Source organism: Choloepus didactylus, chromosome 4, assembly GCF_015220235.1.
Source record: "Choloepus didactylus isolate mChoDid1 chromosome 4, mChoDid1.pri, whole genome shotgun sequence".
Taxonomy (NCBI): domain Eukaryota; kingdom Metazoa; phylum Chordata; class Mammalia; order Pilosa; family Megalonychidae; genus Choloepus; species Choloepus didactylus.
The window spans coordinates 93,155,353-93,180,559 of record NC_051310.1 but is presented as its reverse complement, the minus strand read 5'-3'; the positions used below and the strand labels follow the sequence as shown (position 1 = coordinate 93,180,559).

General features: G+C 40.1%; 1 protein-coding gene across 4 annotated transcripts; it reads right to left on the bottom strand.

Moving 5' to 3' along the window:
• Nucleotides 1–907: 907 nt before the first annotated feature.
• On the bottom strand, nucleotides 908–23,361 carry VPS33B (VPS33B late endosome and lysosome associated). Of its 4 annotated transcripts, none has more exons than XM_037833067.1 (24): nucleotides 23,242–23,361; nucleotides 22,903–23,015; nucleotides 19,531–19,611; nucleotides 19,152–19,213; nucleotides 17,949–17,998; nucleotides 17,708–17,775; nucleotides 9,603–9,648; nucleotides 8,411–8,505; nucleotides 8,006–8,110; nucleotides 7,506–7,602; nucleotides 7,204–7,281; nucleotides 6,918–6,991; nucleotides 6,557–6,643; nucleotides 6,275–6,365; nucleotides 5,955–6,029; nucleotides 5,650–5,714; nucleotides 5,487–5,541; nucleotides 4,475–4,521; nucleotides 3,335–3,467; nucleotides 2,621–2,694; nucleotides 2,044–2,145; nucleotides 1,777–1,852; nucleotides 1,567–1,683; nucleotides 908–1,287 (listed from the first exon to the last, which is right to left on the bottom strand). In XM_037833067.1, the coding sequence occupies exons 2-24, from the start codon at nucleotides 22,996–22,998 to the stop codon at nucleotides 1,208–1,210; spliced, it is 1,854 nt and encodes a 617-aa protein (XP_037688995.1). In that variant the 5' UTR covers nucleotides 22,999–23,015; nucleotides 23,242–23,361; the 3' UTR covers nucleotides 908–1,207. The 4 variants fall into 4 exon arrangements, with proteins under 4 accessions (XP_037688995.1, XP_037688996.1, XP_037688997.1 ...); XM_037833068.1 differs by having other exon boundaries at nucleotides 23,246–23,356; XM_037833069.1 differs by having other exon boundaries at nucleotides 17,949–17,980; nucleotides 22,903–23,354.
• Nucleotides 23,362–25,207: the final 1,846 nt, after the last annotated feature.

Sequence of the window (25,207 nt, the reverse complement as noted above, 5' to 3'; positions counted from 1 at the left end):
TGATGGTTATACAACATTTTGAGTGTATTTAATGCCATTGAATTCCACACTAAAAATGGGTAAAATGTTAACTTTTATATTACGTATGTTTTACAATAAAAAAAATCTAGAAAAAAATTGTAATGATTGTTTGCATGTTTCAATTATTAATAAGAAACAGTTATAAAAATGTTCAAGTTAACCTGACAGTATTTTGTTAAGGACATTTTTTTCAGTATACATGCATAAAAATAGTTTTGCTTTTAGACAAAACAAAGCAAAACAAAATCATAATTCTGCCCTTTGCTTTTTATTAGGCTTATTCCTAAAGAAAAGAGGAACAGATATTGCAGGAGTACTGAAAAGAGACAGATGTACACCAGGTGATGTGGAAGAAGAAAAAGAGTGTTGTGGAAGCTGAAGAAAAGAATTTCAAGAAGGGAAAGGCAGTCATCAGTGAGATCATATTAGTATAGGACTGAAGAGACCACTAATATATGTGGTTATATTTCATAATTTTTAAAAGGTGTAGAAAGAAAGGCCACTGGAATTAGCAATTAGGAAGGCACTGATGAGCTTTACAGGAGCGCCTGTTTGCCGATGCGTGCCATTGCTCTAACAGGGCACATGATTTTTCATTCTGCAATAAGAAACACCAAGCTTAAAATTAAAGCACCTCCTTAAGTGTAGTCAATCACAGAATTTGGAATTGGAAGAACGCTTGCTGATCATCTAATCCACCCCCTTCATTTGATGGTTAAGGAACTTCAGGTGCAGGGCAGTTTAATGACTTTTACAAGAAGAGCCAGACCAGGTCCAGAGCTACTGCAGAGTGCAGGCCACGAAGCATATGAAGTCCCTATGTAAAGCCCCACTGTGCCTTCCCTGATAAAAGGGAAAGTGCATGTCCAGAATTATAAACAGATTACACGTGAGAGTATAAGCTTTATTTACAATGACATTCAAACAAGATTTAGCAAATGCTACCTCTTTTTCCCCTCATGTCTTATCAGCATGGGCTGTACTTCATAAAAACAAAAATAAAAATGAGAAATATCTTGGGTGTGGGAAGTAAACAATCTTCTCAGATATGCTCTCTAAACCCCAAATAAGTTCCAGGCTCCCCAGCTTTTAGCATGGTAGTTGGTGGAGACTTTGTTAGCAGCTGGATGCTGAACTCTTTGCACCCCAGTGTTGGAAGAAGGCTTCAACTTTGGTTAGGAAAACTTCAGGCTTTCACCTCACTCATGGCCTCCATAAGGCGAGCACTGTTGGTGACTGCTGTCGTCAGAAAAATGAACCTGTACCCTATGGAGTCAAGAGCAGCAGCATAAGTGACAAAGAGCCTATCTTAAGCCCCCAATAATAAATCAAGCCCCTCCAGTTCCATAATCCTCTGCTGGATCAGACATTCGATTTATAGACATAGAGCCATCAGTGCCATGCTCTTGGGATCCCCACTGCAGCTGTCCAACAGCAAGGCTATGGCAAGTGGTATCCAGAGGCAGGAGAAAAGCCTTCCTGTGCATGGCCCTTTCTCCCCCAGATCCCAATCATGTTAGCTCTCACCTTTCTGTTCTCTCTTACCTTTCTCTCTGCCTAGGAACCGGAGGGCTGAGATCTCAGAGAATGTACAACCGCCCAAGAATACTACCAAGATGAGGCGCAGGGACTCGCTGGAAGACTTGTCTTCCTTGTTCATATCTGTGAGGCATCACACTGGGCTCAACTCTTCACTGACACACATCCAGCCCACCTCTCCTTACCACCCTGCCCCCATCTGTCAATGCCATGTACCTGTGAATGCAAACTCACTGCAGTTGAGCAGCCGCACCACTTCATCAAGGCCTTGCCAGCTTCTTCGCTCCAGCACCTGGGAAGGTACAAGCACTAGTTTCAAGTCTATAGACAGTATTAGGCTTAGGAAAGAAAGGTTGCAGAAACCAGACTGTCACATTTCTTGCTGGTTATGAGGCTAGTAAAAGGTTGGGTAGGCCAGCCACACAGGAACCAAGGAAATGACAAAGTGAAATATGGATGGGAGCAAGAGTCACTTGTTCTTACCTGCTCAATGATTCGGCAGCCAAGAGGCACATAAGCACCACTGAAGACATAAGCCATGTCCCGTGGCACTTTTAGGTCATACTCACCATCTACACGTGGGATCTAGAATGCAAAAGGCACTACATTAGGCAAGTGACAACATAAAGGTGGCATATCTAAAAGAACAATTCTTATTTCAACTAAAGAGAGAACTAGAAAAAGTGCTGAAAAAAAAATCCATAACCAAAGATTAAACATCTCTTCAATACCACTGATTCTCTTGAGTGAGTACCCATGCCCCCATGAAGGGGCTGGTGGGAAGGGTACCCTTTTCTCAACCCTTCAGTGACATGGGATATTTTTGTCACTGAAGCAGCACTTAGTGTATTTTCTGACATTGGTAGGTGCTCCTTACATGTTTATAAAATGAATGAATCTTTGTGCCTTGTCTCATTATTAAATTAAGCTCATACTATAATGCTACAAAACAAAAGGATCTTTATGAAAATACAAAATGACAACAAAGTTTTTAAGGATTCCAAGTATTCCATAAAAGACCGGATCCACTGCCTCCCCTATCAATCCTTATTCCACATACCAGATTCAGCTTTTTGCTGATAGCACGAAAATTGCTCCTCTTGGCCAGGGAACTGAAGGCATCAGTAATCTTTCCTGGGGAAGAAATGTGTGATAGGTTTCATCTAAAGTCTATGGATTCTTGATACTGCCATAGGTATACCATTCAGGAAATGAGAGAACCTCCTCAAACAGGAACTATCACATCTGAAGACCCCCTCAAAACCCTTCACTTACAATTCTCTAGAACTGATGAAGATATCCACTATGTTTCTCCCCACCCACACTCTTCCTCTCTTCCTCCTCCTATAGGATACCAGCTATCTACTAAATGCAATCTACCGAGTGACTAGTGTATTAGTCAAGTGTATGGGCTTCGGAGTCACATCAACCTGGGTTGAAATATAACTTACTACCTCAAGGACCCTGGACAAGTCACTTAACCTCTCTAAGCCTCAGTTTCCCCATCTATAAAATGGGAATAATAAAATTTACCTTACAGAGTCTTTGTGAGAATTAAATTAGAAACTAGCTAAAGGATTTATTTTATGGCTTAGCACATGGTAAGGGTTCAAAAAGTGGAAACTGCTCTTACTAGCAGAAGTAGCAATGACAATAGCAGTAAGGAATCACAATCTTCTTGCCCAGCTCATTCTCACTTTCCCAGGGTGCTGAGCCTATTAAGATAAGAGCGAACAATCCGCGGGGGAGGGGAGTACCTGTGCTCTTTGCTCACCTACAGCCTTGTCTGTTACCAGCTTGCTCACTTTATTCTCCACTGCAGTGAGTGTATCCCCTGGGGCCTGCTCTGTTAGGAGCCCAGCTCGCCGCAGATTGGAGAAGGTTAGCAGATGCTCAGGGCCATAGCTCTGAAGAAAATGCAATTCAGCTATTTACTGAGTATCTACCAAGGGTCTGTTAGATGACATGAAGGTAGGGGAGAAGATTATGCAGTTTATGCTCTGAAGAAGTTTATATATTTGGGGGAGGGATTTTTAAATGAGTATTAACAATAACCAAACACCAAACAGAAAAAAGAAAAAAAAGGCAGAATTAAAGAATTTGGAAAGCTATGAATGTAAGGATGGTAGAGAAGGTTTCAAGGATGACACAAGACTTGAGAAAGGCCTGGAAGAAAAGCTGTATCAACATGCTAGACACTCATCAAGTTGCATGAAATAAGCCAGACACAGAAGGACAAATATTGTATGATCTCACTTATATAAAATAACTAGAATATGCGATCAATAGAGGCAGAAATAAAATTATAGGGTAAGAGGGGTGGGGATAGAGAATGGGGAGTTATTGCTTAATGGGCACAGAGTTTCTGTTTGGGGTGATGGAAAAGTTTTAGTAACAGAGGATGGTGATGGTAGCACAACATTCTGAATGTAATTAAACCACTGAATTGTATACTTGAAAGCAGTTAATATAGGAAATGTCATGTCATATATATGCTGCCACAATAAAAAATTTTTTTAAAATGATGCTAGATACCAAGCCTCACAAGGTTCTAGAATGAAAGGGAGATTCCCAGGGGTAAGAACTCATGGATGCAACAGGGCAGAATTGTTTAAATATTCTCATCACTGACCACCCACCATGAGAGAGGAATGGAGTGAAACAAGGACAATGGGAAGACTCTCCGGCATCTTGAAAGGTGACTATCCCTAGTCCCTCAAAGAGGGAGCCTAGAATGGGAACAGGATGATGATGGGAACAAAAAAGGAGACATTTCTCCATTTCTTCTTTTTTAATTAAATTCAGTTTTATTGAGATATATTCACACCATTTCTTTTTTTTTTTGTCTCTTTCAAAAATGTCCTATGAGCTTTTTCCACCAAATTCCTTCACGGATACATTTTCCAGGCCTTACCTGCAAATATTGTGTTTTTAGAGATCGGTAATCCTTGGGGATCAATCCTGAGGTTGTGGGAAATAGGAGAGGTTAATGGGAATGAGGCTAGCTGAGGAATCATAAAACATACAAACCAACCAACCAACCAACAAACCCTGCTCCAAAAAAAACAAAACCAAAACAAAACCTTAATCAGGAGGATTTAGTAAATTATGTTAACTTTACATCATATATAACAGATTCTAAACTGAGGCCTAAATTTAAATTTTCTTATTGAAAGATGAAGCTGGGGTCTGAGCACTCCAAGGAAGAACCCTGAACATAAAGGTCCTGGGGACCGGACACTGAAACTAATGCTAATTGTAGTGGCAGTGGGGAAGGAGGAGAAGGGACTTCTTGTGCATTGCTTCCCAGCTAAGGGGCTGTGCTACTTGGAACTGCTTTACAGCTATGGAGGGAAAAACCAAAAGGAAAAGTGTTCAAATGAGTTTCACAAGTGCAGTCAGATGTTTTTCTCCATTGGGGTAGGAAAAAATGGGCTTTGGAGTTAATGAAGAGATTCAGAAAAAGCAAAATACTTTTCTGGGTAGAAGGCAACCTTAAAGAATATTCACCAATTGGAAGACTTCAATAGTAAAAACAAGTTCCCATAAAAGGTTGCAGAATCTAGGCTTTCAGAAATGTTTATGAAATTAGTTGGCTGTCCCTTTTTCCTGGAATGTATCTGTATCATGAAACCTTGTTCAACACAGGAGGCCAGATGAAATGATAAGAGAAATATCACTTAGCTCGATACCTTTGCAGTCCTAAGATATAACAGGCATTGTTCTGGGGTGGCCTGGATGTGGTCCTGTTATGCACTGGGATAATCAATCATCTTATAACATGGTGATATTTCACTCAAAACAAAAATCGGTTTATTTTACAGGGAAATTAATCAGTGAAATTACAGAAAAACATCCTGTTTGCTAAGATATTTGTTCACATGGTATAGGTTCCCAACATTTCATCTTTGATTCCTGGAACTCACCATTCTCAGTGATGGACAAAAGGCACATGAGGCGAAGACTTTCTATAGGTGACACCTGCATAATGAGAATTCAGGGTTCATAAACACATGTTCTTCTGTTCTCTTCCTTCTGCTTGAGACAGACACCACCTCTAAACACCATCCCAGCCACCCCACAGCTCACCTGCCGGTCTATGTGCTCTTCAATGTAGCTGGTGCTCTCCCGAATGTTGAACCCCTCTAGCAGTGCTGTGAGTAACAAGAGGAGAGCCTGTTACTGGGGAATTGGCTCAGCTGTTGCCATCTATGCTAGCCAGCATCTATCTATCCTCTCCTTCTTCATCCTTGGGATAACCAGGTGAGTTAAAGGACCCCCAGGACCTCTAGCAGTGTTAGCTGGAAAGAGCCAGAGAGCATCTCCAAGGGTGGGATGGAGCTGGGAGCAGGGAAGTAGAAGCATGAGTAGCATAGCAAGACTGTTGCAAATACCATGCTCGGTTTTGATTAGCTCCTGGAAATCCTGTTTGGTCTTCTTCTTCATGATTGATTCACAGGCCCCAATATCTGCAGACAGGACAAAGAGGGAGTTGACATATTCCTAGTTCTAGAAGGATGTTTCTAGAAGGATGTTCCTTTATTGTGTGCAAAAGAAAAAAACCTCTTAAGGCAAAATCCATAAGCACTCCTTCTCACTTTAGACCAAATAAGGCAAGAACAGAAATTTCCTCATCAGAGGCAATATTTGTCTGTAGCATTCCCCAGAGATGCACATTCAGTTCCCCTTACCCTCCCCTCAAGCTGAAACCTACGGAGACTCAGCAAGCGGTGCTCCTGTTTCAGTCCCTTGAGCTCCTGAGACACGAAGTTCTTCATCTGCTTGATGTCCATGCCTCTCCGGCGCTGCGGGGAAGTCCCCATAAGATCAACCCCTCCCTCACCACAGACATGAAACCACCACCTTCCTTCAGTTCCCACCCACCTAAAAGAAAAAAACAGAGGGCCCTCATAGTAACAGAAGGGAAGCCAAAGGACAGCAGCCTTGGGAAGCCACTGAGAAAACAAAACAGAGGATCCAGGGCTTGGAGCCTCACATCGTACTGGGCCTGCAAGTTCCGGGCCTTCTGGCTCAAGAAGCCAAAGACATTGGAGAAGTGCTCATTACGAATCTCATTAAACACCTATGAGGGGAACAAGACAGGAAAAACTAATGAGGATCATAACTTGTTCTCTCTTACCTCATCAGCATATAAAATAGTATAAGAAGTGTGAAATACTAGCAGAAGTACAAGAAAGCTGAGCTAGTATTAATAAGTGTGTATCAAATACTCTTTATGTGCTCTGGGATATTCTCTTATCTGGTGGGGAAAACCTCTCTCCCATAGACTCACCCTCCCAACCCTCATGTAAGCCATGCCCCTGAATAAACCCAGTGCCATCGCCCACAGGCCTCACCTTGTCCTCAGCGTTGAGTAGCACCTTCAGGCTCTTCTCAGAGGATGTGACTTCTGGGCCAAAGTCAACACTCCCTTTGAGATAAGAAGGGATGGCTATTAGGCTCTCTAATGAGGTATTTCCTCTCTTATCTTTTCCTGAGCTACCATTAAAGGTCCCCAAAACATCTGAAGCCAACAGCTCACTCAGGGTCTGGGTCTCTCCTACAATCCTTCCCCACTGTGGGAGGCACCACTAGCTGACGGCCACTTTTATCTTGCTGAAAGGCAGAGAACCATGCACTTACCACACTTGATGCGGAAGGTGTCATCTACCAGGCCCTCATAAACCACTTGGGAGCAAAGTGCTGTCACAAAGTCCACATCTGAAACCAAAATCCCCATAGGTGAGGGTTCTCCCTGACCCTGCCTTCCACCCAGCTTGCTTAGTATTAGCTCAAGTACCTTCTCCAGGGCCCAAGTGCCCATGCTCCTAATCAGCATTGGGATTCACAGCCCTAACTGCAGGATCCCAACATTACCATTCTGTTTTCCATATTCCCATGTCTTACAGGGACCAAAGACAAGAGTAGTGCTGGGCATAATTTACCTCTATCTAGGAGAAAGATATGTCCAATTTCTGGTCTTCGGCCCTTGGTTTCACCATCTTCCTCCTCCTCCAGTTTCTTCCACAATTCATATGACATCTGTCAGGGCCCAGAAATTCTCAATCTTGTGTTCAGGTTCCTACATCAGTCAACCCCTTCAGAAGCCAACCTCTTTCACATGATCCTTCTCCTTGCCTCCAAGAGGGGAGTTAATTATTAACACTATTCACCTATTCTACTCACCTCTGCTCCTATCCCTACCCCCTCCCTCATACAATGAAGAAGTATTATCCTGCCCCCACATCTAGAGAGAGATTTAGGAATGCTTCCCAGGAGACCCTGGCTCTTGTCTTTCTGTTAGCTCTCTGAGGAACTATTCCAGAACAATAAAGGCAAGATCAAGGATATACCTCATACCAGAGATGACCATGAACAATCCTTGGTGGGCACAGAACAGGTGAAATGGGGGCTATCGGGACAGGAGAACTGCTAGTGCTCTTACCTTGGCACATCTACCAATTCCATAGCAGTTAGGAAAGGATCCATAGAGAGTGCTGAGAAGGTGCAAGGCCTGTGCCACAGTGTTGATCCAACGCTGATCTCCTTCCTGAAGAGACCATATGGGCCGCAAAAATACGGATCAACCCCACAGGCCCATCTAGACAATGGGCAGCCCTAGAAGCTCTGGAGCAGGAAGGGAGGGTCTGGGGAATATCTGAAAGAGTTAATTTTGATTGGCCCCAAAGGAAGTCTGATGGACATCAATCTGTAGCATTTAATCACCAAATCACAATCACTCATGATAAATTATGAGTTGGAAAAAAGGTTAAAGCAATATTTCTTAGCTCACTCAATATTATGTTTTTCCCCATCCCTTGATGCCAAGACCTAAGGGCCCTGCATTCACCAGAAAGTAGTCTCTGAAAAATTCTGGTAGCTCCATGCTCAGCAGATCCACATCAAGAGGCAGCAAGGAGAAGGCCCATTCATCACAGCTCACATCTGTAGATACAGAGAGCATCAGCCTCCCTGCAGAAGGTACTTGGCTCCACACTAAGCGGAAAGGTCCACCACAGTCATGCAACAAATATTTGAGTGCCTGCCATATATCAGGTTCTATGCTAAGCACTGGATGCTCAAAGATGAATAAGACACAGTCCCAGCCCTTAAGGAGTTCACAGTCTGGCAATGAAAGGAGATATGTACACAACAGCCTATGACACAATGTGATGAATGACATGTTTTTATTAGAGGGCTGACCAATAGTGCTAAGGAAACATTCATTATTTCATTATTCAACAAATATTTACTGAAAGCCTAATATGTGCAGGCACTATGCTAAACACCAGGGATACAGTGGTGAAAAAAATGGATGTGCTTCCACTCTCTGAGAGCTTACAATCTAGTGGGGGAGATATACAGTAGACAAGTTATTACATAAACTATTTAATTACAATTGTGCTCCAAAGAAGTAAAATGGTAAATGGGAGCACAAATACTATAGGGATCTAACTTAACTAGGGATATAAGAAAGACTTCCCTAAAGAAGAGACATTGAAGCTTAGAATTTGAATAAGATTTGAGTAGGGAAAAACTCGTAGGCTGGGGAAATTCCAGGCAGCAGGAACAGCATGTGCAAAGTCCATGTAGCTGGAGGGTAGCAAGTCAGGGAAAAGGAGCAGCACATAATGAGGCTAAAGAGATAGGAAGGGCCAGATTGTAGCTGGAGGAGGCCATGATGAGGACTCAGGCTTTATAATGACCACCACAGGATTTTGAGCAGGGAGTCCCATGGTCAGTACCATTCCATGAAGAATGGACTGAGGAATACAAGGAAGAAGGAAGGCACAATTCTTCCTTGTGGGGGTCTCAGAAGATAAATTGTTCATTTCCAACTACAGCCCTTTTCCATACTATCCCATTAAAGTTCAAATTTGGGGTTTTAGTCCCGTTCCCATTCTCAGGGACCTCTCCTCCCACTAGGCCAACAGGAATAAGACAAGGAAAAAAAGGAGATAGGCCAGGAGGGTAGGCCAAAAATTATTTCCTCCTTCCCATAAGTTCTCTCTCCCTTTCCACTCACATTCGTCTCCTCTCACCTCCATAGATTCCCTCTTCTTCAAGTACCATCTCGCATGCATAGAACTGAAAGAGAAAAGGAAGCTGATTAGTAACTATCTCTTTTTATATTCTTGCCATTTCTCTGGCATCCTCTATAGTCATTGATAAGAACATAATAATTATTGAACCCAGTTAAAAGACAAGAGAATCCATACTCTTAGAGCTAGAAAGGATCATGTGGCTCATCTGGCCCAACACTTTATTTTCCTATTCTTCCATTTTATATATTTATTAAGTCAATTACTTTTTTCTCCCTGAGACACTGGAAAAGCATCACAAAGAAGGTATTTCATCCTTTTAGCTGTCTTTGAAGGATGAGTCCTGCAGGCAGAGATGCGAGGAAGTGCATAAAAGTGCTACAGAAAATAGAGGAGAAGGAGCAGGTAGGAGGTAAAGAGCAGTGGTGGGGACATAGTGAATTCCATTTAGGACATGTCCATGGAACCTCTGGAAAAAGTGGTACCAGGAAAGAGGAAAGGAGATATAGCCTTGGGAGTTATCAGCATATATGTCATAATTAGAGTGAATGGTTTGTCCAAGAGAAAAGAACACAGAGTGAGAGGTGAGTATTAGTAAGGGTAACTTAAAGGAAATAAAGAGAGAGAGGGAAAAAATAGATCTGACAAATAAAAACCAAAGGATAAGATGGCAGATTCAAGAACTGCCTTTACAGTAATAACATTGAATGTGAATGGATTAAACTCCCCAATTAAAAGATACAGACTGGCAGAATGGATTAAAAAATATGAACCATAATACGCTATTTACAAGAGACTCATCTTAGATGCAGTGACACAAAGAGATTGAAAGTGACAGGGTGTAAAAAACTTCCGTACACGCTACAGCCAAAAGAAAGCAGGGGTAGCAATACTAATTTCATATAAAATAGATTTTAAATGCAAGGATGTCATAAGAGACAAAGACGGACACTATATACTATTAAAAGGGACAATTCACCAAGAAGAAATAACAATCATAAATGTTTATGCATCAAATCAAGGTGCTCCAAAGTACATGAGACAAACATTGGCAAAACTGAGGGAAGCAATAGATGTTTCCACAATAATCATGGGAGACTTCAATACACCACTCTCTCCTATAAATAGATCAACCAGATACAGGACAAATAAAAAACTGAGAATCTAAACAATGTGATAAATAAATTAGACTTATATAGAGCATTACATCCCAAATTACCAGGATGTACATTCTTCTCTAGTACTTATGGAACTTTCCAGGATAGATCATGTGTGGGGGCATAAAACAAGCCTCAATAATTTTAAAAAAGATTGAAATTATTCAAAGCATATCCTTTGACCACAATGGAATGCAACTAGAAGTTAATAACCATCAAAGATCTAGAAAATTTGCAAATCTCTGGAGGTTAAACAACATACTCCTAAACAATCGGTGGGTCAAAGAAGAAATTGCAAGAGAAATTGCTAAATATCTAGAGATGAATAAAAAGGAGACTACAACATATCAAAACTTATGGGATGCAGCGAAGGTAGTATTGAGGGGGGAATTTATAGCTCTAAATGCATACATTGAAAAGGAAGAAAGAGCTAAAATCAAAGAACTAATAGAACAACTGAAAAAGCTAGAAAATGATCAGTAAACTAATCCTAAAGCAAGTAGAAGAAAAGAAGTAACAAGGATTAAAGCAGAAATAAATGATACGGAGAAAAAAACAATAGAGAAAATAAATAAAACCAAGAGTTGGTTCTTTGAGAAGATCAACAAAATTGACAAACCCTTAGCTAGACTGTCAAAGTCAAAAGGACAGAAGACTCAAATAAACAAACTAATAAATGAAATAGGGGACATTGCTGTGGCTCCTGAAGAAATTTTAAAAATCAGAAGAGGATAGTATAGCAACTGTATGCCAACAAACTAGACAATTGAGAGGAAATGGGTATTTTCCTGGAAATACATGAACAACCTAGACTGACCAGAGGAAAATAGAAGACCTCAACAAACCAATAAGAAGTAAAGAGATCCAGTGATCAAAAAGCTTCCTACAAATAAAAGCCCAAGGCCAGATGGCTTCACGGGGGAATTTTACCAAACTTTCCAAAAAGAACTGATACCATTCCTACTCAAACTCTTTCAAAAAATTGAAGAAAATGGAACACTACTTAACTCATTTTATGAAGCCAACATCACTCTAATACCAAAACCAGATAAAGATGCTACAAGAAAGGAAAACTACAAGCCAATCTCCCCAATGAATAGAGATGCAAAAATTCTCCACAAAATACTTGCAAATTGAATCCAAAGACACATTAAAACAATCATACACCATGACCAAGTGGGGTTCATCCCAGGCACGCAAGAGTGGTTCAACATAAGAAAATCAATCAATGTAATACAACACATTAACAGATCAAAAGGGAAAAATCAAATGATCATTTCAGTAGATACCAAAAAAGCATTCAACAAAATTCAGCATCCTTTTTTGATGAAAACATTTCAAAAGGTAGGAATTGAAAGGAACTTCCTCAATAGGATAAAGGACATATATAAAAAACCCACAGCCAGCATAGTACTCAATGGTGAGAGACTGAAAGCCTTCCCTCTAAGATCAGGAATGAGACAAGGATGCCAGCTGTCACCACCATTATTCAGCATTGTGCTAGAAGTTCTAGCCTGAGTAATCCTGCAAGACAAAGAAATTAATGGCATCCAAAGTGGAAAGGGAGAAGTAAAGCTGTCATTATTTGCAGATTATACAATCTTATATTTGAAAAACCATGAGAAATCGACATCGTAGCAAAGTGGCGGGATACGAGATTAATGCACATAATTCAGTAATGTTTCCATACACTAGAAACGACGTAACTGAAGAGACACTCAAGAAAAAGATTCCATTCACAATAGCAATTAGAAAAATCAAGTACCTAAGAATAAACTTAACCAAGGACGTAAAAGAACTGTACACAGAAAATTACATAACTTTACTACAAGAAATAAAAGGGGACCTATAGACATGGCAAGATATAAATACAGATTCATGGATAGGAAGGCTAAATGTTGTTAAGATGTCAATCCTACCCAAACTGATCTATAGATTCAATGCAATACGAATCAAAATTCCAACAACCTACTTGCAGACTTGGAAAAGCTAGTTATCAAATTTATTTGGAAGAGAAAGGGGCCTCGAATTGCCAAAAACATTCTAAAAAAGAAAAACAAAGTGGGAGGACTTAACACTTCCTGACTTTGAAGGCTACCATAAAGCCACAGTAGTCAAAACAGCATGGTACTGGCACTAAGATAGACATATTGATCAATGGAATCAAATTTAGAATTTGGAAATAGACCAGATCTACAATCACTTGATCTTTGATAAGGCCCCCAAATCCACTGAACCAGGACAGAACAGTCTCTTCAACAAATGGGGCTGGGAGAACTGGATAGCTATAACAAAAAGAATGAAAGAGGACCCCTACCTCACACTCTATATAAAAATTAACTCAAAGCGGATCAAAGACCTCAATGTAAGAGACAGTACCATAAAACTCCTAGAAGATAGTGTAGGGAAACATCTTCAAGACCTAGTATTAGGAGGTTGCTTCTTGGACCTTACACCCAAAGCACAGGCAACAAAAGAAAAAATAGATAAATGGGAACTCCTCCAAATCAAAAGCTTCTGTACCTCAAAGGAATTTAACAAAAAGGTGAAGAGGCAGCCAACTCAATGGGAGAAAATACTTGGAAACCATGTATCTGATAAGAGACTAATATCTTGCATATATAAAGAAATCCTACAACTCAACAATGAGTACAAACAGCCCAATTATAAAATGGGCAAAAGAAATGCAAAGACATTTCTCCAAAGAGGAAATATAAATGGCTAAAAAACGTGAAAAAATGTTCATCTTCACTACCTATTAGGGAGATGAAAATTAAGACCACAATGAGATATCATCTCACACCAATAAGAATGGCTGCCATTAAACAAACAGGAAACTACAAATGCTGGAGAGGATGTGAAGAAATTGGAATTCCTATTTATTCCTGGTGGGACTGTATAATAGTACACCCACTCTGGAAGACCGTTTGACAGGTCCTCAGAAAACTAGATATTGAATTACCCTATGATCCAGCAATTTCACTTCCTGGTATATATCCAGAAGATCTGAAAGCAGTGACATGAACAGAGACTTGCACACCAGTATTCATAGCAGCATTGTTCACAACCGCCAAGAGACAGAAACAATCCAATGTCCTTCAACAGAAGAGGAGATATACTACACAGCAGTAAGAAGGAACGAGGTTGTGAAACATATGACAACATGGATGAAACTAAAAGATACAATGCTGAGTGAAATAAGCCAGACACAAAAGGATAGATATTGTATGTTATCACTAATGTGAACTTTGTGAAAAACGTAAAGTAAGAATCTTACAATGTAGAATATAGGGGACCTAGAGATAGACAGAAGCTAATGAAGGGGGAATGATAATCTAATATGTACAGATATGATAATGAGGGTGAACTTAATGGTATGGGAATGGTCAGGTGTGACTATGGTTCATTAATGGGATTATAAGTATCAGTAACACATGGAAGGTGAGCATGTTCAGAAATGGTTGTTTAATGGCCTATAATCCACAGAGTAGCACTACAAATCTGCAGCTGATAAGAGATCCAGGATGTTTTATGTCATGATAATTGTTCAAAGTTGAGAGTGATGTTGATTGTACCACTAAGTGAAGATTATGTAAAAAACTGACCATTTATCTTGGGAGAGAATATATATTAAGTGAAATTAGGAACCCACTACTGAATAAATCAGGCCCTCGACTTGAGGATTGCTCTTGTGAAACTCAGGGCTGTAAATGGGAGGCTGAGCCTTCCTATAATTATGCCTAAGAGGCACCTCCAGGGAACCTCTTTTGTTGCTCAGATGTGGCCTTTCTCTCTCTAAGCCCAACTTGGCAAATAAATTCATTAACTTCCCCCCACCCCCGACAAAGGACATGACTCCCATGGGAATGAATCTCCCTGGTGACGTGGAACATGACTCCCAGGAATGAGCCTGGTCCTGGCAGTGAGGGATTGAAAATGCCTACTTGACCAAAAGGTGGAAAAAGAAAGTAACAAACTGAGGTTACAGTGGCTGAGAGATCCCAAATAGAGTCTTGGAGGTTTCTCTTATGTAAACTCCAGGCCCTTACCAAAACTAGTCCGCAAATACCGAGGTCCCTACCTGAGATTCTATAAAAGATTCACTCTCTAAGTTTTATCTCTCAGAAACTTGAATCCACGAAAATGTTCCCATGCCAGACAAGTCCTCAAACCCAGAGGCAATAGCCTCTTTAAGAACAACAATCAGATGCAGCCCTCCTCCCCATACTGTTGACACCCCCTTTCAATATAACATGTTAGGGTGTTCACTGCCTAGACATCTCTGAAGATGGAGAAGGAGATTAAGTGAGAGGAAGGGGTAGCAACAAACAAGATAAGATTTAACAAATGTCTATGAATACTGAAACTTTATATAAATATATATATATACATTTTTTTAGATGCTGGGGTGTTGGAATAGTTGGAAGGAGGTAAATGACATGGTGGAATTGTAACCTATAACATTCTTTGAAATTTGCTCTATAGCTATTCTTTGAATTGTGCTTTGAAAGTCTTCACCTTTCTGTATATACTCAATATTTCATAATAAGGAAAGAATTGAAGCTGTGGAACTGTAACCCATAACAATTTTTGAAATTACCTATATAACTGCTGGTTGAGCTGTACATCGAAAGTTGACACCCTTCTGTATGTATGTTATAGTTTACAATAATGGAAATAGCTGAAGTCGTGGAAATGTGACCCTTGACATTCTTTGAAGTTTGCTCTCTATCTCTTGACTCGTACATTGAAAGTTATCACTGTTATGTATGTATGTTAAAGTTCACAATAAAAAAATGCATTTACAAACAAAAAGAATCAAGGCTACTGGATTGCAGTTCGACAGTTTCAGGTATTTCTACAAGGTCTACTTTTAAATAGCATTTAAACAATGCTATTTACTTGGATTCCAGAGCCCAATTTAGAAAATGCCAATCTTCATAATTAACAAAAGGAGTCTTAAGAAGAAACAGAAAAGACATCTCTTCTTCCCTACAGCTGCTCAGGGAGAGATATTCCTGTGGCATAAAATTAAGTAAAAGAATTTGATTAGAAAGGGCATTAAATGGAAAACATTGATAGGAATATCAATTTTGTTTTCCTATATAATATGGACGCTTGTAGGATTATCCAAAATTGTTACCAACTTGTCCTATTCCATTCTTTTTTTTTTTTTTTTACATTTTTTATTGTGAACTATCACATACAGAACAGTGATAACTTTCAAAGTATGATTTAATAAGTAGTTAGAGAACAAATTTCAAAGAATGTTTTGGGTTACAGTTCCACAATTTCCATTATTTCCTTATTGTGAAGTATAACATATATACAGAAAGGTTATAACTTTGAAAGTACAATTTAACGATTAGCTATAGAGTAAATTTCAAAGAATGTTATGGGTTACAGTTCTACCATTTCTGTTATTTCCTTCTAGTTATTCTAATACCCTAGCATGTAAATATATACATATATATATATAAAGATTCAGTATTCATAATATTTGTTTAATTCTATCTACCCCTTCCTCTCAATCACTTTCTTGATCTTCATGTCCTACTCTCTGTTAATAAAAACTGTCCTTTGAAGTATAATTTAAAAAAAAAAGTTTTGTAAGGCTCCAAAAACTTCAGAAATTATTGCCATGGCTCATTTAATAACATTCAAAAGTAACCTGTAATTCTGATTGTTTGTCTTTCTTGATAATTTCTGCCCTAGTAATAGTTATCCTTGATATTTTTGAGTTCCTAAATGGGATAAATATTTGTAAAATTTCTCATCAATTTTCAAATGATCATCAAAGGAAGATCATTGGCTCTCCTTCATTTCTTCTACATGATGAGAAACAACAGAATCTGATTCCATTAGACTTCTTATTTTAACAGGGACTGGAAGTCTTATCTCATTTAAATTAAAAGAGATATGTACTATAATCGCTGTATTTTATAGATGAGAAAACTGAGACACAGAGCAAGATCACACAGGTAATAAGTGCTAAAGTAAGGATTCACACTCATACAGTCTGGCTTCAGTCTCCAGTCTTAGCTACTGCTTCTATTTTCTCAGAGAAATTGAAAAGGAATAAATCCCTGAACTTTCAGCATTAATTTTTACCAGCTCTAAGTGTGGCAAGTGCTACTTGGTAGAGCTTTTGGTAACAGATGATGGTGATGGTAGCACAACATGTAAAGGTAATGGATGCAACTGAATGGCTGGCCTGGGATGTATTCCCTTTAATCAATGACACTGAGGATACACCTAGCTGATGTGGAGGTGAGAGGGGAGCTCAATGGAATCAAGAAACTGAGATACTTTGATGGATCACCAAATAATTACCGAAAATATTGAGGAGAAGGTGGAAGAGACCTAGCCTGGATATGCTAACTCTCCATGTGACCATGGGCTTCAGTTCTCTCATCTGCTGAAATTTGGGGTAGAGTAAAATGGTCTTTAATGTTTCTTTCTTATGTAAGAAAAGGCTTTTCCAAAGCAAGATTGTAGGCTTCTAGTGACCCAGGTGTAGCCCAGTCACATCCCTAAATGAACATACATGTTGGTGGGGGCTGGGGTGGGTGATGACATATTATTAACAAATTCCTGATACAGGAAGAAAGTCACTGAAAAACCATAACACTGTGCACCATTAGTATACAAGAATGTGTGTTAGAAGAGAAACATAGCAAGTTCTACTTCAAAAATAGTAATCTTTCCACTTAAAGAAATCTATGCAGAGGCTACCTCTCACAATTCCGTATTTTTTTAAATCTGGAATAAGTTTGATGATAGATTCTTTGCTGAACAACCAGGAATACACTGATGAAAGGATAGTGACTTTTTTTTTCCAGTCATACATAATTTGCTTTAAAGGAGTTAAAGCTGTTCTCCCATTACCCCTTCCCACTCCTCAATCCCATTCTACCTTATCTCACTCCCATCAGGATCCAAACTCACCTTCTGAGGGCTGAAGATCACTTTGTATTTTCGAGTTCGGCCAGCCGATTTGTCAGCATTGACAAGATCTACAGAGAAAAGGAATGTAACTTTGAAAGCCAGCCATTTATGATCCTCTATAATGGTATGGCCAACCTGAATAATTCTTTGTTTATTAAAAAGTCCTTATAGCCAAGATGCTTAAATCTTGCCCACTCTTTCCCATGTCTTAGGTTACAATATAGTTCCATGGCATACTCACTGGCAATGTAGCGCATATTTCTGATGCGGGGTCTGACCAAGAAACATAATCTATGAGAGAGAGAAAGAAAAAAAACAAAACAAACAAGCAAACAAACAAAAATACCCAGGGATGAAAATCATGAAGTTGGTGATAGAAGTTGGAAGAAAGTGAAACAATACCAACTCTTTCACCATCTTCCCTTTGTGTCAGGGTCTACAGTTCTCATCTAAGCTGCAGCTATGCCAACTCTCTTAGCCTAGCAAATACAGACCATAGGAAACACTACTCAATTCAATAGATACACTGTGGTGAGCTGGGAATATTTATTGTTCATATGGTGGACCCAGAAGTTTATGCTCTCAGACAATTTACAATCCAATAGACAAAATAAAATGTACATAAGTATGGAGTATATCAACAATCAAGTGCTAAAAAGCAATATAAAAAGTAATATAAAATAAAAATTTTTAAATTGGCATCCATGGATATATTCTCCATGGGTATAATTGCTATGTATCAAAGATAATTTTTCCTTCTAAAAGAGAGTGTACATTACTTGAATCTGAGAAATATAAAAAGATAAAAAAGATGACACAGGCAGTATTTGACTGTATGCCAAGTAAGTAGGACAAAAATAAAAGTCATGGAAATCCAGAAGAGAAAAACCCTCCGGATTGGAATGACAATGGAGAGTTTCATGGAAGAAGTGGGGCTGAGCACTGAAGAATGGGTATTCTTTCAAGGAGCAGTGAGGGCAGGAGAAATTTTCAAGAACAGTGAATGGAATGAACAAAAGGACGAAAGCTCATGCACATGATTGGGAAACATGTAGAAGCATGCACCCTGTAGAGGCTGGAAGGGGTCATGTGAGAGATAAGACTTGAAGGTAGTATGGAGCCAGATTGGAGATAGCCTTGGAATCTATGATGAACAAATTGGGCTTTGCTTGTTATGTAATAAGAAGCCTTGAAGGTTCTTGAGAAGGGCCTGATGGAAATATCTTTGAAAGATTAATCTGGTTATAGATGGTAAATTGGATAGCAAGGGAAGAGGATAAGGGTAGAAGAAACTGCAGAAAGGGAGACCATTTAAGAGGCTAAAGCAATAATCTAGGCATGAAATTGTAAGAGTTCAGGAACTTATATCACAAACACCATGATGCCAGATCTGAGCCAAGGAATAGATCAAAGGCAAATGTGCAGGGATCTCCCAGACACTCACTGTTCATTAGAGCTGAGGGCTGGCTTGTTTTCCACCTTGTACAGCTTGTCCACTTCGTGTTGCTACAGAGAAAATCCAACAAGACAGTGGGCATAAGAATGCTTGAAAAGCAAAAAGCATGACACAAAAATCAGGGGCTTCTATAATGGCCTTTATATTAATTCTAGAATCAAACTGCCCCTGATGACCATCTCACTGAATCTTCCTCAAACTATCGATAGGGAAACCAAAAATAACACAATACAAAATAACCCAAACAGTAACAATTCCCCTTTGCCCACCCAATTCAGCTAAATTAGTAATTTATACTATCCATCAAAGGAAAAACTGCTTCAAGAGGAAAGAGGTGTATGATTCATTTTGGAAAGGAGGCAGGTACCTTCAGAATGGAGACATTGGCAATTCGATCCAAAGGGCTCATCAGATCTGCCTCAATGAACAAGTCCTTTTTTCCAGGAAGCTGAAGGATACACAGTATATAAGATGACTCATAGGTCACACAAGCTCCCTCAACTGAGAATTCATTTAAAAGAGCTACAAGGTCTGAGATGGAAGGACACTAAACAGCATGAAGCCTAACTCCCTATTTATTATCTGTATCCCTGGTTGACATTTCTCTGTATATTCATCTATTTTGTCTTCTAATTTCTGTACCAGTGGAAAGGTATTCCTCCTTCTTTCTAAGGTTAACTCTTCCACCTGTAACTGTCACTCAATCCTCCTGCTCGCCTGTGACCTTGTTCTTTACCACTGCTCCTCTTCTCCACTGCCTCCTCCACTGAGCCTCCCAAGAATCCTGGTCTCTCCTGCTGACAAAGGCAAACAAAACAAAATTCTACCATGCAACCCCTCAACTAACTGCTAAGTAGCTTTTTATATAGCATTTTTCTTCTAAATACAAAAATAGCATATGCTCAATGCAGAAAACTTAGAAATCCCAGGACAGTCCTCACCCTATCACCCACCCTACAATCCCTGTCACCCGCTTCCTATGTCATTACTCCTGACATAGCTGTCTCATCTGTTTGGAGGAAGGAAAAGTCATACCAGTAGCCTGGAAGGTGAAACCATTGGAAGCTTCCTTTCAACTAGGCTTTGACAAATGGGTAGGGTGTTGACAGGGATATATTAAGAGGCAATCAGGGAAAGAGAATAGGCTGAAAAGGAAGGGAAGAACAAGCAATTCCGTTTAGCTGATGCATAATGTACTCCTAGAGCAGTGGTTCTCAACCAGGAGCGATTTTGCCCAGCAGGGGACATTTGAAAATGTCTGAAGACATTTTTGGTTGTCACAACTGGAGTGTGTGTGTATATATGTGCATGCTACGGGCATCTAGTGGGTAGAGGCTAGGGATGCTGTCCTACAATACACAGGACAGCCCCCTACAACAAAGCATTATCCAGCCCAAAAAGTCAATAGTGCTGAGGTTGCTGTAGGAGAATGAGGGAAGTAGGCTGAAACAGTAGGCTAGTTTGGAGCATAGAGGACCCCAAATGCCAGGCTGGGGAGTTTGGACTTGATCCCCTGTGGAACAAGACAAAATGGAAAGCTTTTGTGTGCTGAAGCATCCCAATCAGCTGTGCAAGTTTTTATTTTTAGTTATATGAATCTGGTAATTGTGGATCAGATGGATTGGAGGCATGAGAAATTGGAGGCAGGGTGTCCACTTACAGAGTTAATGCAACAAGTTCAAGCAGCCCAAGCACGTGGCAATGAATGAGGACATGAATTAAATTGGTGGTGCAGTGAACAAAAGTAGAGTATTTAAGGATATATGGAATGTGTAATATAATTGTTTTTGTTTTTAAATAACTTTATTGGGGCATATTTTACATGTCATATAATTCACTTTTTTTTCAAGTGTACAAGTCAATGAGTTTTTAGCAAACTTACCAAGTTGTGCAACTATCACCATAAATCAGTTTTAGGACATTTTTGTAATATAATTTTTTTAAATATGTGAAGGCAATGAACAGAGTTAATGATTGTATCTAATGGTAGGATTATAAGTCATTAGTTTTCTTTATACTTTCCTTTATCTTCCACATTTTCTATAATGGGGAAGTGTTATTTTATAATCATTTTTTTAAAAACACATATAAGGAAGAATCCATAGCACTTAGCAACTGGTTTGTTTAAGTATGAGAACAGCAGGAAGATCATAGAAGATTCTGAGGTTTCAAGCCTGAATAGCAGTGCCCGTAACAAGAATTAAGAGAAGTTAGTTTGGAGATACTAACTGCACTGAAATTGACTTTGACTATCCTTGTTGGCTCCTCTTCCTCATCTACACCCCATTTACCAAGTCTCTGTCCCTGGTGTCACCTATCCTCTTTCATTGGCTCTCACCTTCACTAGTGGCTTTAACTAGCACCTCTATTCAATTCTTCAGACATCTGTTGAGTGTCTTTTATGTGAAATCACTGTGTTAGGATGATGGGGGCATATAAAAGAAGATATGGTCTCTCATCCCCTAAAGTTCCTTGAAGGAACTCCCAATCTCCATCTTCACCCCAGTCCTCATGACAGAGCTTCAGCACCACATTTCTATCCACTGGACATTATGAACTGCATTTCCCACCGGCATCTTTACTTCATCCTATCTAAACCCAAACTAATCAACTTTCCCCACCAAACCCATTTCTCTTTCAAATTCTGTTTTTCATCTCCATTCAGTGTTCATGCAACAAATATTTATTGAGCATATGTTGACTTTCCATTAAACACTTGCTAAGTATATTGTGTTGAACAAAACAAACACGTTCTCTATCCTCATGGAGCTTCCAATCTAGTGGGGCTCATGGACATTAAACCAATAACTATATAATTAATCCATTATAATTATAGTAGCAGTATTATTTTCCTAATAACCCAGGTTCAAAATTGCAGATTCAGTTTTGCTTCTCCCTCAGCTTTACAACAAATCACTAAGTCTATGATTCTTCTTTAACCATGTCTTAAAAATCCATGACTTGCTTTCTGTTCCAACTGCCACCAATTTTATGTGGGTCTTTATTACTTCAGTCTGATCTACAATATCCTAACTAGATTTCTTGTTGCCCATTCACCCCATCCCACACATTGCTGTCAGGATCATTTTCAAGTATTACATCATGCTACAAATTAGGGAAGAAAAAAAAAAAAAAACTTCAGTGGCTGCCTAATGCCTACTGTTTAACTTCTGACTGCAATCTTTCCTGAACATGCCCTGTCTCCTACCATTCTCTTTACCTGGAACATGCTTCCCCATCTCCAAAGAAAATATACTACTTTACAGTCCAGTTCCTTGAAACTCCTGGAATGCCCAGCTAGCAATGATTGCTTATTCAGAACTTCTCAAGCACTCTGGTCATACCTCATTTACCATATGATACCTTATGTGTGGTAATTTGTGTTTCATGTCTCCTACTAGATTGGAAGATCCCTAATGGCAAAGAAGATGTCTTTACCATCTTTCCATTACCTGTGAATTGCACAGTGCCAAGCACTCAGCTGAATGAATGACTGGTGTGTCACCTTGTCTATACGGAAAAGAGTGATTTCCACTGACTCCTGGTCAGGTTCCAAGCAACTCTTACCGCCCTCTAGTTTCTCAGGCTGAATGCTCCATTTTGGATCTGCCGCAGAAGCTCCAAGGGCAACACCAAGGGCCAAGAACAAGATCAAAGGGACTCAGCAACGAGGAAATATGTATCCAGTGGGTGCTAAATTGTTGATGCAGTAAAGTTCCCAGGCGTTACGGGCACTGACCTGCTCCAGCAGATAGATAAGCTGGTCTCTAGCCAACCTCTTGAGCATGGAGAAGTCAGGCAGCTCAGGGGCATCCGGCCGATGGGGAAAAGACATAGCAGCGGTCACCTCGGCTGCAGAGTGGAAGAGAGGGGACGCCCTTCGCTCTGAGAAGGCAGGCAGCAGTCCAGGGTAAGCGCAGAACGGCCACCCTTTAGGACCCAGCACGGACTTTCAAAGAGCACTCGCTCTTTGCAGCACACAAGGGATGAATGGCCTCCCCCCAGCTAGACAGCCGCAGCCTCGGGGCACACTTGTCTCAGACCTGCAGCCACCATTCCCCACCGGAGCTGCCCTAACCCACTCTGCCAGCCAGTAGGATTCCGGTCTACACCCACGGAGACTTCGCGTTGTGCGGGGAGAAGAACCCCGCCTTCTGTCACAGAGAAAACCGATTTCCGAGAACTCCCGGAAGTCCCGTTAGCGCGACCGGCGCTCAGTGTACGGCGTCCTGGAAGGGACATAAAACGCAGGCGGTCACGCGTCAATTTTCCAGCGTAGTAGCTAGTCAGAGGGAGCTTTCCTATGATAGAATGATTATACCTTAAACCAATTTTCAATAGTACACCTAATTCTCCTAGCTCACTCAAGCGAGGGTGGGCACTTGCTCAATTTTCAAGAACTTCGAATACTAGGCGAAACCAATTTGGAGTCTGGAAGCACTAATCACTGAGGATCTTGGCTGTCAGTCAAATCTACTCCACAGATTAATCAAGAACTAGGTGTCTCCTGGCTTCGAGGCAGTAACCGAGCGGCGAGAGGAGAAACATTTAGAAATAAAGGAGCAGGGGTGGAGGGTGGAGGACACGGGAGAAGGATCGCGTAAGGAGCCAATAAGGAGTTGGGTTCAGCCAGTTGCGATCTTCGGATATAGGAGTTGTAACTTACTAAAACACTTCGTGGGTAAATGGATAAACTGTGGCATATTCATACATTAAAAACAACTGAATAAGTGAAAGAAGCCAAACACAGCACATGCGGTATGATGTCATTTATATAAGTTCTAGACAGGAAAAACTAATCTATGATTTAGAAAAATCAGGAAAGTAATTACCTTTGGGGACAGAAATTGGGAAGAAAAATGAGAGACCTTTTTGGGGTGATGGTAATGATCTGTATCAACCTTGTGATAAACAAACAAACAAACAAAAAACTTGTGAGAGACATTATTGGATGGAAGGATCAGGCTGACAATACCTGGTTGATGATAACTTCATATCATCATCCCCTGGTGAGATGCATAGGAAATACAGAGTTATCATATCATCATCCCCTGGTGAGATGCACAGGAAATACAGAGCATCACCTATTACCAAAAATTGGAATTGAGACTTGGTCAAACCTGAAGCTCTAACTACCAGTGTACAGGAAATAAAGAGAGGATAGTAGGAATATGTCAAAAGATATCACAGAAATGAAATCTGCCACATCCAAAATGCAGGAAATTATAGGGAACAAATGACCTTACTTCTTAAAAAATAAGTAGCCGGGTGAAAACAGGAGGGGAAACTGCTTTAGAATAAAAGAGACTTAAGGGACATAGCAAATAAATCATCTATAAAAGTCATTTTATAGTTCCACAGGAAGCTAAGTATGGGGTTGCCTGCAACCCTTGGAGGAACTGAGAGTGGGGACATAAGTGGACATTTGCACACTGGTGCTTGTGGCGGCAGTATTCAAAATTTGCAATGGATTGAGGTCGCCTCAGGGTACATCGACTGATAAACCGAATGGTAAAACTGTGGTGTATACATACAACGGAATGCTGAGCTACAGTAAGAAGGTATGAAGTTGTGAGTTATGCAACTAGGTGAATGGACCTTGAGGACAGTAGGTTGAGTAAAATAAGCCAGAAACGAAAAGACAAACATTATGGACTAACAATAAAGTGCAAACTGAGAACTGAATCTGGGAGCATGGGTTATCAAGGGAAGGCTTATGTAAAAGTTCCTAGATTGTAAGCTCTTACAGCAGTCAAATCTATTCATGAGTTATAAGTTATGTCTAAATTCTGAGGTGCTGAGTGGTTTGTGTGTGACCTGGTCAGTCCCTGCAGCTTTGGGTGTCTCTGTGGCGCCTGGGACTCCGAGCCAGAATTTGGTAGCCATGAGTGTTGTCATTGTCCCATGAAGCAACTGTTAAAGAGGCTGAAAAAGAGATCAGACTTCAATTGGAGATATAAACAAAATAGTCTTGGTTGAGACTGAGGTAAATCAGACTAAAGGGTAGAAGATGATATTAATTGTGTTTTAAAACTTCGGCTTCT

Coding starts and splice junctions, on each gene's coding strand:
- VPS33B (XM_037833067.1), bottom strand. CDS start 22,998: ATGTCTTTTCCCCATCGGCCGGATGCCCCTGAGCTGCCTGACTTCTCC. Junction 5,542..5,649: donor AAGAGCACATAGACCGGCAG/GTGAGCTGTGGG, acceptor CTCATTATGCAG/GTGTCACCTATAGAAAGTCT. Junction 2,695..3,334: donor GGTAACAGACAAGGCTGTAG/GTGAGCAAAGAG, acceptor TTTCTTCCCCAG/GAAAGATTACTGATGCCTTC.